The sequence below is a fragment of the Lepidochelys kempii genome, chromosome 24 (genome assembly GCF_965140285.1).
Source record: "Lepidochelys kempii isolate rLepKem1 chromosome 24, rLepKem1.hap1, whole genome shotgun sequence".
NCBI classification, from domain to species: domain Eukaryota; kingdom Metazoa; phylum Chordata; order Testudines; family Cheloniidae; genus Lepidochelys; species Lepidochelys kempii.
The window spans coordinates 7,869,127-7,887,972 of NC_136403.1; the positions used below are offsets into that span (position 1 = coordinate 7,869,127).

Sequence of the window (18,846 nt, forward strand, 5' to 3'; positions counted from 1 at the left end):
GCTTGGAAGCACCGAGTCTGCAAGCCCAGGTCCTGCAGACTTGGGCTAACTGTGCGATGTAGACATACCCTTAGAGTGCCTCAAGTTGGACAGCCAAAAATTAAGGCATCCAAGATCACTGGGCATTTGGAAAGCCTCAACCTACAGGTTCCAAGGCTGGGATTTCAGTGAGATTCAGGCCTCAAACCCCAGCCCTAATGTGAAACCTACCGGACCTCAGTGTGTAATGCCTACTAGCAGTAAACGGAAAAGTGATCAGTGCAGCGGCTGACTGATTTTACATCTGGACCTAATCAGATTAATTGATTGAGATAGTATGTTCTGTGCAGTCATCATGCAGAAGGGGACATTTCCTCTTCCAAAATTCACAGAGATAGCAAGGTACTTACACTCTGTTGCTACACTCCACTGCTAGAGCTACAAAACTCTGGAGCTACTCCATTGTCTCTCCCGTCCGCCTTTGGATCTCATCTCTTGAACAGCGCCTGTCTGCAGAGAGAGCACGCACGCTTAAAACATGGTCATTTAAAACTGCGCCTCTAGGATATTTTTGTGCAAAGGGGTAGAACATTTGTGTTAGTGACGGCCTAGCTAAGAACTGCTACCAAGCTGTACTGCGCATGGATTAGAAAGAGCTGCACTGAAATCAACCAGCATCTACTGAGAATGTGTTTTTGGTCGCCTGACAAAGCTGCCATAGAGTGGTTTGAGCAGAGTTCTGCAAGTTAGAACTCCTGAATTCCTTCCTTCAGGCTACAGCAGGGCATGTAGGCTAGTTGAGAGGCAGGAGCTTAGAGTTACAACTCCTGGGTTTCATACCAAACTCTGTGAGAGAAGTGTGGTCCCGTGGTTAGAGCAAGAGGCATTGTGAGTCCAGATTCCTGGGTTCTAGCCTCAGTTCTGCCACTGATTTGCTGTGTGATCTTGGCTAAGTGACTTTTGCTTGGCACAAAGATGGGGGATAGATAGTGCTGCCTTACCTGACAAGGTGGAAGATGGGCAGCACCAGAGAGTTTGCTTCCAAGCCCTTCATGGTGGAGAGGAGCATAAAGGGAAAAATCTGCATCCCTTCTCCCACTGGGAGTTTCCCTCATCTGGGCAAGAATGCAAAGGACACAGAGGAGCCCTACTCATGGAGCTCGGAGGTGGTGGGGTGTCTTTAGCAAGGCCATAGCTGGCTTTCCGCAGAGGGGTTCTCTGCCTCTGTGGGATCTCAGATATGCCCTCTCTGGTTCCTATCCTGCCCTACATGCCAGATGGCTTCTCTGCCCGGTTGCATGTGTCATTTCCCACCCTGCCACTGCATCAAGAGAACCCTGGATCTGGCAGCCACTCTAACACATGGCTCACTACAAGCACCGAGGCTGTCTGCTCAATCGGAGGATCTTTGCTACCTAGTTATGGGGGAGAAGAGACACTGGCTGTTTGTTTCCTGCCCCTTCTGTGCTCAGCGCCTGGTCCAGTTCCTGTCTGACTTTTCCCACCTGCCAGGGCAGGGCTGGCTGGGGCTCTTTTTTAGCACGCCACCTGGGTGCTGCTGGGACCGGAAAGCATTTCTGCAGATAGTGTCCACTTAAATCAGGTTTAAGGGTGGAAGGTGAGATGGTATATCAGGAGGATGCGATTTTAAAGCCCAATATCCCAACCCACCTGCACCCCTCTCTTGGGAGTCTGATGGGAGAAAGAGAGGGCACTCTAGTGAGGCAGTTTCTCCTTACCCTCCACCTAGCTTAATGTGGTGGTGTTGGATTCATCTCATCTCTTCTCCTCCTGCATCCTAGTTTTGTGTCTCCTGCCACTTCTCTCCCCTCAAAATTCAGGCAGCTGCTCATTAAGCTCAGCCAGCTGAGATGTTGCTTATGTTTTATGCTGGTGGATCTTAGAGAATAAGTGCTGAACAAGGAGATGCCATCCAACTTATTGCAGAGCCTGTGATATTCCTTTAATACCTTCAAGATGTACCTGCCTGGCTTTGTTTCTTCAGCTGCAAGGGAGCCATATAAGCACCATTAACCCTGGGTCATGGTCATAGACCCCAAAAGAGATTGTTAGCAGGCTAACCAACTTTGTTCAGCATTAACATTTCCGCACATTTCAGGAGAACCAATGACCACAGCAGACAGAACTAGCCATCAGGACTCCTGGGTTCCATTCCCAGGTCTGGGAGGGAGCAACATCTAGTGATCAGAGCAGCTGGGCCCGGGAATGGAACTCAGGAGTCCTGACTCCGAACTCTACAAATGTGTGAATGCGGCAAGTCACTTCCTCTCTGTAGCCCATCGATAAGGGGAGGCGGGAGGGAACTGGTCACCACAGACCCTCCTCGCAGCTGAGGGGATTGGAGACAGTCGTTCATTCCTGTTTGTAAAGCGCATTGAAATCATCAGCTAGGGAAGCACCACGTGAAGATAAATGATTAGCATCAGTGCAAAGCCATTGACCGAAAAAGCCCAAAAACTTTGGTTCCTCTAGAAGGAAACTCCAGCATGAAGGTCACTTGCAAAAAGACCCTAGGATTTTTAGTGCCGGCTGCACTACGTTCCGAGTGAGTTCACTGCCATCATTCACCACCCTTTTTCAGCGCACACTGTCTGCATGCCTGGCAAGGGCAGGCTGGATCCCAAGGAGACTTTCTCTCTCTATGCTTCCAGGCCCCACCCTTGGAGTTAAGCAGGTTTAATGAACTGGGCAGGAGCAACCTGGCAAAATACAACTCGTCCTCAGGCTGACCTGACACTTGCAAGAGGAAAAAGGAGTTATGTAACTGCTGCCCCCACCCTAGCTGCCCCCTCGGCTAGCTGCCGAGCACCTTCCCTTCTCATGGGAGGTGAGGGCACTCTGAGCCATAGGGGAAGCGCAGAGCGCCTGGCAGGATCAGATCCCAGCAGAACTCCAACTAAGAGAATGTAAGGCAGCACCTTATAAGCCTGGGCAGAGCATGTGCCAATCTGCTGAGTTAACTTTGACCACATTTGTGTTTGCAGCACGTCTCCGCCTTGCTGCAAAACAAGATTATACTGGCTCCAGCCGAATCCGTGGGTTAGCTGCCTCCTCCCAGTCCCAGCACGGCCTTAACTGTGGCCTTTCTTGCAGGTGGACCTATTCTATCACTTTCCCCAAGTGAAACCATTTGATCATAAAAACAAACATGCCCAGTTAATCCCCAGTCTTAGGGTTCATTAGTTACGCTCAGACCCTCCAAGCCCAGTTCCCACAACTCCACCACCCTCCCCACCACCGCATACCCGAGAATAAAGATCAGGCCCAGTTATCTTCTGGCCAGCACATCTGCCTTTGCACAGCCCATACCCAACGCTTCCCAAGCTTTGGCCTCTGGCTTCCCTGGGGCTGCTTCTGCAAGATGCTAAGGGACTTGGACAGCCCTGAGGGGGAAAGCGCTGCTTCTTTCCAGCTGCTGGCTGCACAGCTGCCCCTGCTTCTCCCGAGTCCTCCGGGCCACATTCTGAAAGGGGCTTTAGAGCTGCAGGCCAGGGCCCCGGGGAATCGCAGCTCCCACAATTGTGGCCATGGGGGTGGTGCTGCACTGCGCAGAGCCACCTGCACACCCCCTGCACCAAACAGGAGCTGCCCCAGGTAAGTACTCTGCACCTCCTGCCTGCCCCAGCCCTGAGCCTCCTCCCGCATCCCCACCCTGAGCGCCCTCCCAGACGCCGCACCCCACCCTGAGCACCCGCTGTATCACAAAGTGTTAAACCAAAGATTTTCAAAAATAATAAAGCATATTCAATCATATTGCTCTCACTAAAATTAATTGTTTTTTTTAGCGAGAGCAAAAAGGTTTTTTGCACCGTTAAATTTTTTTAAAAAAATTTTCATCTTTATAATTTCTATTTTGTGTGTATGTTTTTGTAATTTACACAGTATATTAGTACATGTATATAATTTTATATATTGGGGGTGCGTGCTCAAAAAATTTTTACTGATAGGGGTGCGCGATCAAAAAAGTTTGGATACCACTGATCTAGAGCATACCAACTGGGATGGGGGCTGTATGAAATCAGAGGATACCTTCTTTAACATTGTCTTTCAGTGAACTGAACCAAGAGGGAAGGTCCCCCACGGTCAGGAATGGAGACAGTTGAATAAGAGAGAGTTCCTGAAGAGGCTGCAAAAAGAGGATAGTTGTTTGGCCATAAAAATTCGTGAAGTGGCAAAGGAGAAATGGAATTAATCCAGGGCAGTCTCCTGCATGGTGCAGGTCAGGAGGTCAGACTAGATGATTGCGGTGGTCTCTTCTGACTTTAGAATCCAAGAACCTGTGAATGGTGCTGACGTCAGTCACTGGTGGAAAGAGCCACCTGGGAACCTCTGTAGTTGGATTCCTTATCCTTGCTCAGGTAGGACTGGCTTTTTTGTTTTACACGGGGTCCCATAAATCAGTAGAAGCTGGGTGATGGGCTGGAGTTGGTGCTGGGCAGCACCTTGTTAAAGTTCTCAGCAGATTGAAGGACAGTTTTCCTTGCTCTGAATGATCAAGGTCCCATTGAACCATCTCTGCTAGGTCTGATTGCCTTGAGGCCCAAGCTTCTTCTGAAGAGTAAATGTTATGCCCTTGGAATACACCAGCTTACGCGCACGCACACACACACACGCTCTCTCTCTCGGAGGATCCTCTAGATTGCCTACAGGGTCTTCACTTCACTGAGCCCTGCTTTTACCCCATTCCCATCTCAAACCACTCTGCTTTCTGTGCACTCAGTACGTTGATCATGGGAAAACCTAGGGGGGTTCCAGAGAAAAGCACTTCATACCTGTTTGTTGGCCCAGCCCTGTGGCTCTCTTCCTTGGCTGTGGTTCCCAGGAAGTGTTTTTGTTTAAGTGAGAAAACAAATGAGAAGAGTCAGTGGCAATGGTGCAAAGAAAATCCAGGAGTCCAGAATCCCAGTCCACACTCTGAATGGACTCAGGAATGTGGACAACTAGACCCAGAGCCACAAAAGGAGTAGTCAGCCATGCAGAAAGAGTTGCTCGGGCCCGCTCTGTCCAAGTGCATTTAGAGGAGAAAAAAAAAAAAAAAACCTACAGCTGACCCATCACATTACCTTTGTTGTGAAACTCCCTCACCCTCTAGCCTGCCAAATTAAACACCCTGCTGCTAGGATTTGCAAGTCACAGTCAAGAGCGATTTCACCAAGGCTGCGAGCAACTTCCCGTCAGCTGCAGGAAGGACACCCAACATGTCACAACAAATATCTCCTGTGTCGCTCTTCAGAACATGACACTCTCCTCCTCCAGGAAGCTTGGTGGCAAAATGTTTACTGCTGGGGGAGCGTGGTGGGGAGGGAAATGCCCCCTTCTCCTCCTTTACAGGTCATGGCTTGAAACTACACAGCCATCACAGTAACAGCCATGACAATGATCAGCAGGAATCAATGCAGCATGGCAGCTGTCCCACAGAACCACTCCTCCAGCAGACAGTGCCCGATCTAAGAACACCATACTCGCAGCGTGGCTGAAGCCTATGTGTCCACCGAACAAGGGACACCAGCCTTGATGGCTTCCCCCTCCATCCTTGCTCAGTCCTGACCTGCGAGGCTGAGAATTTGGGGTCCATTCAGTCCGTGGCCTATGCTGCCATCAGCACTAGTGACACTAGGTTTTGTGATAGGGATGCCTGTGCTCCAAGACCTGACTAGAGCCACCAGCTCCATCCGCATTGGAGCTACCAGTCAGCTGCCTGCAGCCAGTTGCCACCACCCAGGACTGGATTTGAACCGATGATCCAGCGGGGATAAGCCTCATCACCTACATTTCCTTGAACCACCCAGTTCGGAAGGGAGACACCTCTGAAGTCACCCTGGTGCAGCTGTAGTGGCTGGTTCTACCCATGCAGAGTCAGTGCGACGTGCACAGGGTGTGGAGCACTGCGGCTGTTCTCGGTGCCGTTACCATTCTAAAGCAAACATGCGCTTGTGAGGATAGACCAGAAAAAGGACTTTTACGGGCCGCCTCTTTGGGAAAGCCCCTGTAGATTTTTCTGCTATGAGTGGATAGGTTGCTACCTGAGCGTTATCTCCGTCTTGCAGATAGGGAAAAGGAGGCTAGAAAGGTGAAGTGCTCAAGCCAGTGGCAGGGCAGAGATTCCCAGGACTCCCGACGCCCACTCCTGTGCTTACTCCATTCGAGGAGGCCGTATCTGTGCGGCGCAGGGACTTCTTGCCAAAGCAGAGAATCAGCGTCTAACCTGGTGCGTGGCTTTATGCCACAGAGAAGCCTGTGAAAGCTGAGAAGCCCCAAAGTCCAGAAGGATGTGAGAGAATCTGTCTTCCTGATGCAAATTGTACTCCAAATTCCAGAGCCACATCTTAGTTAAGTGCCGCTGCTTAGGTACGTGCGAGTTTTTGCCCTGGCGAAGGCACATGCCATGCTGCAGGGAGGCAACATTCCCTGATGCCGTGCTGTGGCGCTTGATGAATCCCAGGCTTTGGGAATTGCAGTGAGCACTTTAGAAGAGAGCACAGGGCACTTGGATGTAACAGCTGGGGCACAAGGAGGCTCTTACGTAAAGATTTCCACTGCTTAAATAACGCAGACCAGAATACTGCAAGAGGCGCAGACATACGGGCAGAGAGAATGCCAGGCCAAGAGGAACAGACTCAAGAGAGCAGCAAGGGTAAACACTCCTGGGCATTTACTCTCGTCAGTTTGGGAGTCTGGCTGCCATTAGAAGCTGCCTTTTTCCCCAGCAGCTGCAATCAGCTGGGGTGCTCAAGCTAACAGCCTCCCCAGTATAGATGGGACAGGGCTGGTAGAATGGTGCCTTCCGTGAAGGGTCTTAGACCCTGGATCTTCCTCTCCCTGTTGGCCCAATGGAGGATCCCGCTGGTGGATGGAGAGGCCGCGCAGGGTGCTCTAGAGATCAGGAGTGTCTTAGGCTTCCCCTGCAGAAGGCTGGATAAATGAGATGGCTTGAGAGGGAGAATATAACTTGTGGCAGGTCAGGTGCCCATCTAGCTGGATCTTTGTATTGCACACACAGGCACCGGACACATGGAAATAAACAAACTCGTTAGATCGGACTAAGCGCAAAATCCAGATCCTAATGGCAGAACTTCCACTGCCCTCCATGGGACCAGGGTTTCACTCTAAACCAGTAACTCAGAAGCCTGGGGTAGATGCTTCCCAGTCTGAAAAACAGCCAAACAGCCAGCGTTTTTCATTTGCATCTGATGAAGTTGTTATATCCCATGAAAGTTTATGCCCAAATAAATCTGTTAGTCTCTAAGGTGCCACAAAGACTCCTCGTTGTTTTTACCGATACAGACTAACACGGCTACCTCTCTTAAACCTGTTTTTCATTTGCAAGTCTCCCTGTGTCCCACCTCTTCCTCCTGCTGCTTGGCTCAGGCCGTTTAGCCTCATGGCCCAAATCACCCCCCCAGTAACCCTCAAGTCTCTCACCCTCCTCTAGGAACATTTACTCAGGACCAGATCTGCCTGCGGTCCCTTAGCCCACCTTCAGTGGAAGCCTCAGCCCCACAGGCTTTAAGAAATTGAGGGGGGATAGATCCGAGTCCCTCCCCATGAAAGGGCACAGTCTGTTGTGTTAGCTTTCACCCTGGCCTCCAAACACAGCTGCTGAGTCAAACAGATTCTGGTGCATGTGATTGATCTAGTGGAAGGCAGGCAGCAGCAAGCCTGGGTGTGTCGGGTCACAAGGAGGCATTTCCATACGCTTAACAGTGTCTTTAATGTTACATATGTAAATAGGCTGGTAAAAATCCACTTGGTGTGGTGTCAATTATTGTTTAATAGGTGGGTGTGTAGGCAGTCCTTAGAAGCATAAAGTTCACAGGCAGCCCACTAGAGGGGGCCTAAGAGCAGTAACAGCTACACCTTTCCATTAGTGAGGGAGGCCTCCTAGCAGCAGAATGCCAAGGAATTTTAGGGCTGGTCTACATGGGGACATGCAGGAATATTAATCTGAATTAACTGAAGGTGTGAATTTGAAGTAGATTTAAACAGCATTAAATCCCCATGAGGCCACTGTTATTCAGAACTAAGTGACCTTAATTCGGTTTAGTGTAATTCACTTCGAAAGTGAATTTAGCTAAACCAAATTCAGGCCACTTCAATTCACAGTGAGGATGTTCACACAGGGGTTTAATGCAGTTTAACTAATCCACTTCAAATTCACACCTTTAGTTAATTCAGATTAATATTCCTGGATGTCCCCATGTAGACCAGCCCTCAGACTAACCCGCCAGCCCAAGTGATTTACAAAAGTGAACCCATGGCAGAGGTAGGAATTGCCTCTAGGTGTCTGGACATCTAGACCTGTTCCTTAGGCACAAGGATCTCCTCCAGCTGCCCAGACTGTTATTAATTATCCCTATTACATAGACCCCAGTCAGTCAGGGCCCAGTTGTACTAGGTGCTCTACAAAACAGAGCCATCCCCCACTCCTCTAAACATGAACATGGTCTCCACCCTGGGAACCCCTGCCAGAACTCCCCTCTCCCCGATTCTGCAGCATTAGAAGGTCAGTCGTGACCCCCAAGTTAAGAACTCATGCACTAGACCACGTTCGCTTCCCATTTGTTCCACACGCGCCCCATAGCATTTTGCTTATCTGTCAAAGGCTCAGCACTGATCCAAGGGTGAAGTTCCTCTCCGCAGAGTTTTGAGTCACACAAGCAGGATGTTCATTTTAGACAAAAGCAGCACAACAGCAGCTTCTCAGCTCTGACTGAGAGTTCATTTACTGTTTCCCATCCTGGGCAATAAAATAATACCAATCAGCAGCATTTAAGTCGGTCTTACAAAAGAGTCATGAAAATTTACCGGCCCAGCAAGCAGGAGAGTGGAGTTTTGCATGGCTGATGTACGTGTAGCCAGAAGGGGCTGCTCTAGGCAGAATTAGAGAGCTCTGTTTTGACTCAGTGGCAACCTCTCTGCAGCTTGCTGGGGTAGCACAAGAGCTTGTCTACATGGGGACATGCAGGAAAGTTAATTCGAATTAACGAACAGTGTGAATTTGAAGTGGATTAGTTAAACCACATTAAACACCTGTGTGAACACCCTCATTTAGAATTAAAATGGCCTTAATTTGGTTTCTGAATAAACTGCAGTGAGAACACCTTCAATCAGAAACCAAATTAAGGCCATTTTAATTCTAATGGAGGGTGTTCACACAGGGGTTTAATGTAGTTTAACTAATCCACTGCAAATTTACAGTTAATTTGGATCAACTTTCCTTCATATCCCTGTGTAGACAAGCCCTCCGTTTCTTCCCTGAAGTTGCAGTGGGGTATTATTCTACAGATTTTCCTCTGCCCCAGATGAAGAAGTAAATGATACGGTACCATGGGAAGGCCCTCGTTAGCTGCCATATCACCTGATCCGATGTGCGTCAGGTGTACAAAATTCATCGGCTCCCCTATCATGGTACGGTCAATTCGCCTCCTCTTCTTTTTCTGCAGGGATAACAAAAAAGAAGACTTAACAGACACAGAAATTAACATTAGTTTCCTGTTGGCAAAGAGAGATGCATCAACAGGCATTTGGGGCATGGACTGTGCCCACTGGGCTTTGTGGCAAGGGCAGTTAGTGGGTTAAACAATACACGTTTTGCCCCTTTGTGTGTTTTTTAAGGGCTCTCAAAGTGCTTTATATAGGAGGGAGTGTTTCATCGTGCCCAAGTTACACATGGGGAAACTGAAGCACAGACAGGGGCAGGGACTTGGCCAAAGTTGCAGAGGAGTCGGTGGCAGCACCAGGAATAGAACTCCGATCCTAGCTGGCTGATTTCTAGAGCAATGCAGGCACCGATTCCGTGCTGTGTCTCTCGAGATGGGAAGGGGGCTATATGCTGCCTGAATTCTGACTCTCCTAGGTGCTGTTGGCCCCCCGTGGTAAGTTAGAGCAGCTCTGGGGCTCCGGCCTGCACTTCCAGAGCACACAGCACTATGGGTCCTCCCACCCAGGTCAGGGGACAACACAGAACAATGTACCCTGCCCTGTGCTGCTCCTGCTCTGGGGAAATTCTCCCCAGGCCTCTAGCCACCTTTTCACAGTCCCTTTCGCTGCTGGAGTGGCATTCAGGGGCCAGATGGGAGCCCAGAATCAGTCCCCTGTGGGCCAGATTCTGCTGTCAGGTCCACTGCTAGAGTCGGAGTAACTCCCCTAAGTCCATGGAGTGAGAGCGGAATCTATCCCAGAGCCCATGAAATGGAAGAAAGTTGGAGAGCGTGTGTGACAGATTCGTGTCAACCACCCCCTGCCTCCAGAGCTTGAGTCATTAAGGTACCCAGAAAGCGGAAGCTCAGCCAGCCCACATGAGTTTGTCCCCAGAGCGGCTGGGGAAGGAGGGCATCTCAGATGGGAAGGACCCCCAGAGACAGGGAATTCCTGGTAATCACATGAAATCAATCTCCTGCCTGATCCTCATGGCTGAATCTTGCTCCATAGAAGATAAACCTAGCCTGGCCAAAGGCCCGGCTGATGTTCCCTGGCCCGAACATTCCTTCCTGGCCCCCAGACCTGGTGCTGGGGTGAATGAGTGTAGTGAGGCAGAAGATCCTCATGTCAGCCCCCAAGTTACAGCCTTGTGCCTGCCGGCCAGGTGCATTCCAAGGGGTTTTGCTCGTGGCTACTACCAAAGGCAGGCCAGTTAGGCCATGAGTCTGATCTGGCTTGGGTACTTCCTACGGATTGCAGGCAAACACAAGGAGAGGGAAACACATCCCAGCTGTAGAGTCAGAGTCAGAACCCTATCTGAGAAGACATCAAAGGATTTTAGATACCCCAGGTCAGGAGCTAAGACAGCAGCAGTGAACAAACCTTCCTGCCCTACCGCCAGCCCAAGAGTGGTCGCTAAAGCTGAACTTCCCAACCCACAACATGGGGGTGGGTTTGAGATTACGTCTATTGTGGAATGAAGGAGGGGTGTGTGGGGGGGAAAAATACCCCCACCATTCAAATAGGGTAAGTAAACCTAATTGCTCTGGAGAGGGAGGGGGACTTCCAAGCACTAGACACTCCAGCAATGGGTGAGAGACAGATCTAACCACGACTTGTGAATGCGATGTGAATACCTCTATGCTTGCAGCTAACCGCACTCAGCTGCCAATGGGACCTGCAAGCCCTGCATGAGATCTCCTGCTGGCCTGCAGCCTTCACTTCTCTGCCTCTGTCAGGCAGCAAACAGTGACTTCACCTCCCTCCCCCCCCCCCCCCCGCCACGCTCAGGGTAAGTTTTGACAGGATGTCTGGCCACAATGCCCGCTAGCTGTAGAGACCGGTGCTTTGAAGCCAAGAACCCAGGCTGTAACTGTGAGGAAATGTTTCAAAATACGCTGTCCTTTCAACAGGAAGCGGAAGGATGGATGCAGAGCGCAGAAGGGCTGCAGCAGCAGCATAGGGATGCCCAGGTTGGAAGCAGCCCATTCCCTATCTAACCCTTTGGCCAGGCTCCCCTGGCAGCTTAGGGGATCCACATTGCATAATACAGGGCCAGGTTCTTTTCACAGTATCAGCATCGCTTGCATTGTGGACATTTTACATCATGCTGTGAAACATTCGGCATCAGCTACAGTCAGACAGGACTGGACGGACCATCACTCTGCTCTGGGCATGGGCTGGCTCCTCAGCTGGCATAAACTGCAGAGCTAGTCAAAAATGTTTCCAATCAAATGGTTTGCCACCAAAAAATGCTGATTCAGCAAAATCCAAACATTTAGTGGGAATGTATCGATTTAGTTGAAAATTGATGGGAAGTCATTGAAACATCTAATTTATAGGGGACATTACGGTTGAAATGAAAATGTAGAATAAAAAAGCCAGAATAGAACACGTCAGTAAGGTTGTTTTGATGTTTCTAAACATCTTCAAAATTTCATTGTGCAGCAAAGTTTGAAATTTGGATGCTTTGTTCTCATTTGGGACAAAAGGAGGTTTCTTGACCAGCTCTAATAAACAGACTTTCCTCCCCGACTTCAACAGAGCTACGCTACGATGGGACGCGCAGCCCGCATTAGCCATAAACGAGGGCCCACAAGGCCAATTAAATCATCTGGCCTCACCTGAGAGAAAAACAGGCCAGGGTTAACTGAGCTAGAAACCCAGCAGGGGAAGGGTTGGTCCAGTATTATAAAGCTAAGAAGCGGAGACCAGAAAGCGGCTGACTGTACAAACTAGGTGCAGTGGGGATAAAGGGAAGAATGCGTGAATGGATTAGAGAATTTTTGAGTAAACTGACCAGGCAGGTCAGAGTTGGGAAAGTTATGTCGAATATCATTTTAACAATGGTACACCACAGGGAAGTGCCATCAGCCCGTCATCATTTAATATTGGGATAGATCTTCAAAACAAATAAGTGCTGGTGTCCCTCTATTTTCAGAGGATTGTGCTGGATGAGTTAGGAGCAGGAATGCTGAGGTGGCCAGAAAGAGACTCAACAAAGCAGTATGAGAGACTTCGGCCTGGAGAAATGCATGTGGGTTTCAAGTTCTCCATTGTAAAACAAAAGGATTGTTCTTCACAAAGAGGAAAGCTACAAAGGAATGTAAACTGTGTACGGAGCACAAATAGACTGAGTTAACAGGTTTTGATTTCTAGGGGTATATTTGATACTAGATTACTTTGGAAAGATCATACAGATTACTAAAGACAAATGCAAAGGAAGGATCAACCTGCTTAAAAAGTCTTGCGGGGACTAATTTGGGGGGTGGATAAGAAAACACAGCTGATGGATATGGAGCCTTAATTCAGACCAGACCAGTTATCTATCAGCTATGGCTGCCAAGCTCTTGGGTAAGCATCAAAAGCAGAACTTGATCAATTAGATTTAACTCATAGTGCCTGCGCTCGTATTGTGTGGGGTGCATTTATTACAACACCCACAGGAACGTTACAGCCAGCTGTTAGTGAAATGCCAGTTCCACCGCCAGAGAAGCTCCTAGATCTAACTTTCTGGGCCAAAGTTAATGGGGATTGCAGTGATGAAACATACCAAAACAAGTGTATGAGGATTGTTGGGATTTCAACAGGTGAACTAAAACACTCAACGTTAGAACTCCACATACTGTCCAATTAAAACATGGATGCAGGAGTTGAAAGACAAGGAAAAGCTAAACGAAGGGAAAACTTTTAGTCATGGGAAAATTAGTTATGGATGGAAAGCCACACGTCCAAATGTGGATTTAGATTTATTTGATAAACTTAAGGGTAAATAGGAGACAATAGGTATGAAAAAAGTAAGTGTACCCAGTATCTAGATGAAAAGTGGAGTCGTTTTTGTCAAATATATACAGATGGGTCCAAAAATGAAAAAAAACAGGAAGAGTAGGAAACAGCATATTGTGTACCAAAAGTCAGGAATTAGTGCATCTAAAAGAATAGCCGATTTTGTAGCCGTCATGCCAGCCAAACTAGTAGCAACAATGCTGGCATTAAACTGGACCTGTGATGTACAGCCAGCAGTGGCAGCCAGTCATCTTTTCTGACTCAATATCAAGCCTTATTTCAATAACAAAATGGGTGTCTCCCTATGTAGAAGTGATTTAAATCAATGAAATGGTATTTCGCATAACAAAACTAGAACAGCTGGGGATGAATGTAGCATTAACTTGGATTCCAGCCCATATCAAGCTAACAGGGAACGAAATGGCAGACAAAGCAGCTAATAAAAGCACTGTAAGAAATGGAAGGCTTGATACAGAAAAACCCTTCAGTGTGTTTGAGCAATGTCAATCCAGGTTATTAGAGAGACAAGGTAAGTGAAATAATATCTTTTATTGGAGAGAGAGACGAGCTTTTGAGCCACACAGAGCTCTTCAACAGAAGTTGCTCAAAAAAAAAAAAAAAAAAGATTACCTTGCCCTCACCTTGTCTCATGACTAGACAGAAATTCAAAAGCCTAGTACAGCAAAACTTAAGAGAAGAATGCAAAAAATATGGATCAATTAAAAAAAACCAAAACAAAACAAAGGAAGAAGATTTTTTGGATTCCGCCCTAGAGTTGCGGATAATGACGTACCTTAGGGCCTGGATGGGAAAAACGAAATGATTTTGTGTGGAGTATTAATTGGCCCCTGTGGTTTGAATGCAAATCTTTTTCAACTCAATAAACACAAAGGTGGACTATGTGTACATTAAAGAAACAATGGATTGCCTTTCCTGGATATGTAAGGGGTTTGATAAAGAAAGGGAAAAGCTCTGAGAAATTGAAATGGCTTAAAGTTACAAATGTTACATTAGGTTATTTATGGAAAATATTGTGGAAAGAGGGCACTATTAGAGTGGTGTGGTTCCATTACCTTTTAGACACAGGGCAGAACGAGAGAATATAAACTGCTGGGTACTTAAATAGGAGAGTTGGTGGTGACTATAGACTGACCAGTCAAGCCTGGTTTGCCGTGAAAGAAGAGCACGACAAGAAACCCAGAAGGAGGAAGGAGAAGATAGGGAAGCTGGTAGGAAGAAGCCCAGGGAAACATCAAAAGGGGCCGGAGGACCTGGATTGCTGGTTGGTAGGGTCCCTGGGTTGGTATCTGCTGTAGGGGTGGGCCTGGGTTCCCCGCCAACCACTGGTATAGTGGCACAGAGCTTCGAGCTGGGGCTGAGCACTGGCTGGGGATGGCACTGGGACAGTGGTCCTGTTGGAATTTGTAACCCCGGAAGGGGTGGCCTAAATGATGAGCTGGCCGAAGGGCCAAGCGCCATACGGGGCTTTACACCAGACCTCTCTTGGTACCTGGGAGGAAGGTGATTGGGGCAGAGGAATGGGGATCATGCGTCTGTGGAAGGAGGATGAACTTGATCGAATCAAACCCAAACTCCTCCTTGGAAGGGTTAATGCCGATACTCCAAGCAGCCCAGGGCCCCAGAGGGAATCAGCTCGCAAGTTTCTGTTCGCATTTCAGGGCAGAAGATTATTTTTAGATTTCTGTGAGAACTGCCTGTGTGTGGGGAGAGGGAAGATGGGGGGGGGCACAGATGGCTGGCAGCAGAGCAGAAAGGGGAGGGTGGCGCAGAAGCAGGGAGCCGCACACAATAACTCTCTGCGGTCAGACCTTGGTGCAACCTCCAACTGCAGCCTAGGAGGCGTCCAGTTGGCACATCCCCCGCATACCTGCAGAGGAAGGAACACACCCAGCAGCGACCGTGCATTAGGGCTGCCCTGGGCCGGGCACGCCAAGGGTTAAGTACATTCCAGCCTAGGGAAAGAAAGGCCCAAACAAGCTAGCGAATTAATGAAGACTTTGGAAGTTGGCAGCAAGCGCCGGTGGATTCCTGCCTCCGCGCTCTGCTCCGCGAGAGGGGAACATGGCTCTTATCACCAAGGGGCCTTCGGTGCCAGGACCAATTCACAGACTGGTATTCGGCTGGCACCACTCACCCCCTCCGGTTCCCAGCTGACGGGGCTGCCTGTGTGTGCGTTCGTCTGGGCTGGAGGCTGGGGGAGGAGAGAAACAGCTAGAGACTGAGCAAAGCAGGCCAGACAAAAGAAGGACTGAGCAGATGGCAAAGAGCATTGTGTAATGAATAGTGCGCAGGATTGGGCATCCAGACTCCTGGGTTTGTTTGCCAGCTCTGCCACTGTTTCGCCACGTGACTCTGGGCAAGTTACTTCCCTTCCAACCCCTTAGAATTTGACACCCTGCTCTCCTCTTCCACTGGCCTCTCTATCCCTCAGCACCATCTTGCGCCTCTTGGTGCGAGAGCCTTCTTCTCTGCAGCCCTGGAACAGCCTCTCTGTATCTCTCTACCCAGTCTTAAATCCTAGGACATGTGCCAGGCTCCCCCAGGGGGCAAAACCTCTCCTGGAATCCCCCTCTGCATTAACACCCAAAGGCTTCCTCCCTCCAGGACGCAGCCTTGCTCCAGATACCTGCTCCTCTGGACTGGCCAGGATAAGAGCAGAGGGTAGCGGATTCCCAACAAGCTGCTCCTCTAGATGACGATTCAGCGCAGAAAAGGGGAGCCAGGAAAGAAGATGCATTAACCCCCTGAACAAACACTGCCAGGGCTGGAGCATGGGAGTGAGACAGCCCTGGACTCGGACGAGGTAGTAATGTTTCAGTGGGCAGAGTTAAACATTCTGGCTGGATTTCACCACGTCGTTCTAGTCTGAAAAGTGACTCAGAGAAAGGCTCCTTCCTAAGCAAATCATCCTGCCCCCTGCATGTGTATTCAGAGTCCTGGTTGCTTAGCCCTACAGACCCTACGCCCAGCTCTAGGAGGGTGAGCTAGGTTCTGTTCCAGCTCACCACAAGGCTAGTCCATTCCTGCTGCAGAAGCTTTAAGCACTGGTGATGCACCAGCTAGTGCCGAATCCAGATCACTTTCCCAGAACCGCGACTTAAAGCAGAATACTACTTCTACACTGAGCAGATCTGAACTGGAGTTATTGAGAGAAAACAAACGGGGCGGGGAACTGCACGATGCCTCATTTGGGAAGCTGCTTCTCTGAACTGAGCCTTTCTTTACAAATGGGGCTGGGCAATGGGGTGGCCAGTAACGATTTTTTTTTAAACTTTGCTGCTTAAAATAAGAGCGATCAAGTCTCATGCTTCAGGGCTGACTGTAGCAGGGGCCAGGAAGGAATCTCTCTCCTGCAGAACTGCACCATTGGCCAAGCATAACTGGGGGCTTCTCCCTTGCCTCTTTCTGCAGAGGCAGCAGTTTTCAGTGTCAGCCAGCTCAATGGTCTGATCCAGAATGCAGGAGCCAGGTGATCTGGATTTGGAGCTGCTCTGGAATCGATGAATGCTGTGCGTTGACCTGATTGTTGAACCAATATATTCATACAATAACATCCCAATTCAATGGGAGGAGGGGGGACAGAAACAAGCAGGAAGGCAAAGAATGGCTCTAGATAGCCACCGCTCAGCAAACACTTAAGAGTTGTTAAGAGACAATGGCAGATCGGTTAGCTTGATGATTTCATCTCCGGCACAGACCAACCTACAACTACAACACTGTCGCAGTTCAATGTAAAGCACTGCCTACTCCAAGAAAAGGGGGTTCTCCTATCGCTGCAGTTAATCCACCTCCCCGAGAGGTCGTAGCTTGGAAGCGCTGTCTGCGCTGGCGGTTAGGTTGGGTTAACTATGTCACTTGGAGGGGTGGATTTTTCACACCCCTGAGCAACTTCTCTTTTCACTGTAGACCAACCCTTAGACACAGGCACCTGTGGGGAGCGACTAAAGAAGCTACGCCTGCCTCGTTTACCATTTGGGGATGCCTGTAGCCTCTTCCACAACCCTTTCCTCTCTTGTGCTTGGTTCCTACTGCTAAAGACAACCAGCGCTCTGGTCCCAGAATTCCAAAGGGAAGAACTGCAGCTGTCCAAGCTCGGTCAGCCCCACTGGCTAAGCACAGGATGTTGTAGCCTAGAGCCCAGTCTAAGCCCTCATTTACACGGGGACACTCAGGAAAGTGAATCTGAATTAAAAAAATTGATGCCCCCGAGCGCCGTAGCTAAGCCAACCTAATCCCCAGTGTATACGCAGCTAGGTGGATGAAAGAAGTACTCCATCTCTCCGAGAGGTGGATTTGCTACAGTGATGTCACTAGTTTGCGTCACTGTAGCTAGTCTTTCATTCAAATGCTACAGCTGCACTACTGTAGTGTTTCTAGCGCAGACAAAGCCTGAGCGTCCCCATGTAGACACGGGCGAAGGGTGGGGAGCTGCAGACTGCCAGCCCAGGAGAGCCCGGACACCGGGGCAGTGGGGTTTGTGCTCCAAGATGCGGCTAGCTCGGTAACCATGACAACGGGGTGGGTTGACAGATGTTCTCCTCCGGGGCTGGCAGATTAAGTGGAACAATGAACCGATCGGGTAGGGCAGGAGTTGGGATGAAGTCAGGGTACCAGACTACAGGGAGCAATAGACTGATCCGGTAGGGCAAACCCCACGTGCCCAGGTTGCACGATACCTCCCTCCCGCCCCGTCCCATGCGGCCGGCATCAAAAGGTGACAAGTTTACATGGAAACGACTTACTGGTTGTGGTTTCTCAACTACGCAGCAGCCCAGCTTGTGCCAAAAATCACTCATATTTGCAGAGGCTTCCAGTTTTTCTTCTTTTCCTTCTGGTCGCTCCGCTCCCAGATGTGGTCAAGGCTCTCCAGCCCCCGGCTTCACTCCCACTTGAACGGGGAGGGTCTACACCCAAGAGAAATGGCAGCCCAGGCCCTGCTTTGAGTCACTCCATGGAGCAGGTGTAGTTGGTCTCTGCTAGGAAATCTCAAGGGAAGCAGGGGAAGGTCACTTTCCCTTCAGTTCTCAGGGTCGTGGGTCACCGTTCAGGTCCCCCAGCTCAAAGCCTGCGCTGGTCACACCTACCAAGGAAGGAGAGGTTTGATTAGGACACTTATCAGGATGCATCGGAGTACGGGCAATCTGTGGGGCACATCTCCATTCCAGCTCCCCCCCCCCCACCCTGCAGACATCCCACAGAGCCACGGCTGAGGTACCATCATCTCCAGAGGGCTGGGTTACAGCGTCTCCTCCATCCAGGGCACCATGGCAGAGAAGAGAATGACTCATGAGTCAGCCCAAGCAGACATAAGCTGGAAATACCCCTGTGCACTGAGGACTCCAGCAGTCTCAGAGGAACACAAAGGGCCCTTGAGTTACTAGGCTGTGAGTCGTGGCTTCCCCCACACCAGCCAAGGTAGCCTTCCAGCAGCACACTTTCCCAAGTCCAGAGGTTGTGTTGTTGGTCAGTTAAACAATACATCTAATTAAAAGATCTCATGCTTTAGGGAACAAGCGGCAGGGGTCAGGAAGGAAGTCTCTTACCCCATGGGATAGCATTGCACAATTTTTTAGCTTTTGGAATTCCAGTAGGGATTGGTCACAGCAGGAGGCAGGACAC

At 49.5% G+C, this 18,846-nt stretch overlaps 1 protein-coding gene across 1 annotated transcript in view; it reads right to left on the bottom strand.

Moving 5' to 3' along the window:
• The window catches only part of CDC42SE1 (CDC42 small effector 1), a 54,919-nt gene that overhangs the window by 7,157 nt on the left and 28,916 nt on the right, over window positions 1–18,846 (bottom strand). Inside the window, exons 2-4 of the mRNA XM_073323415.2 lie at window positions 17,970–18,307; window positions 9,327–9,437; window positions 390–489 (exon numbers count right to left, since the gene is read on the bottom strand). Of these exons, the coding sequence (XP_073179516.1) occupies window positions 418–489; window positions 9,327–9,437; window positions 17,970–18,023 (237 nt within the window). The 5' untranslated portion in view covers window positions 18,024–18,307 and the 3' untranslated portion in view covers window positions 390–417. The remainder of the gene's footprint in view (window positions 1–389; window positions 490–9,326; window positions 9,438–17,969; window positions 18,308–18,846) is intronic.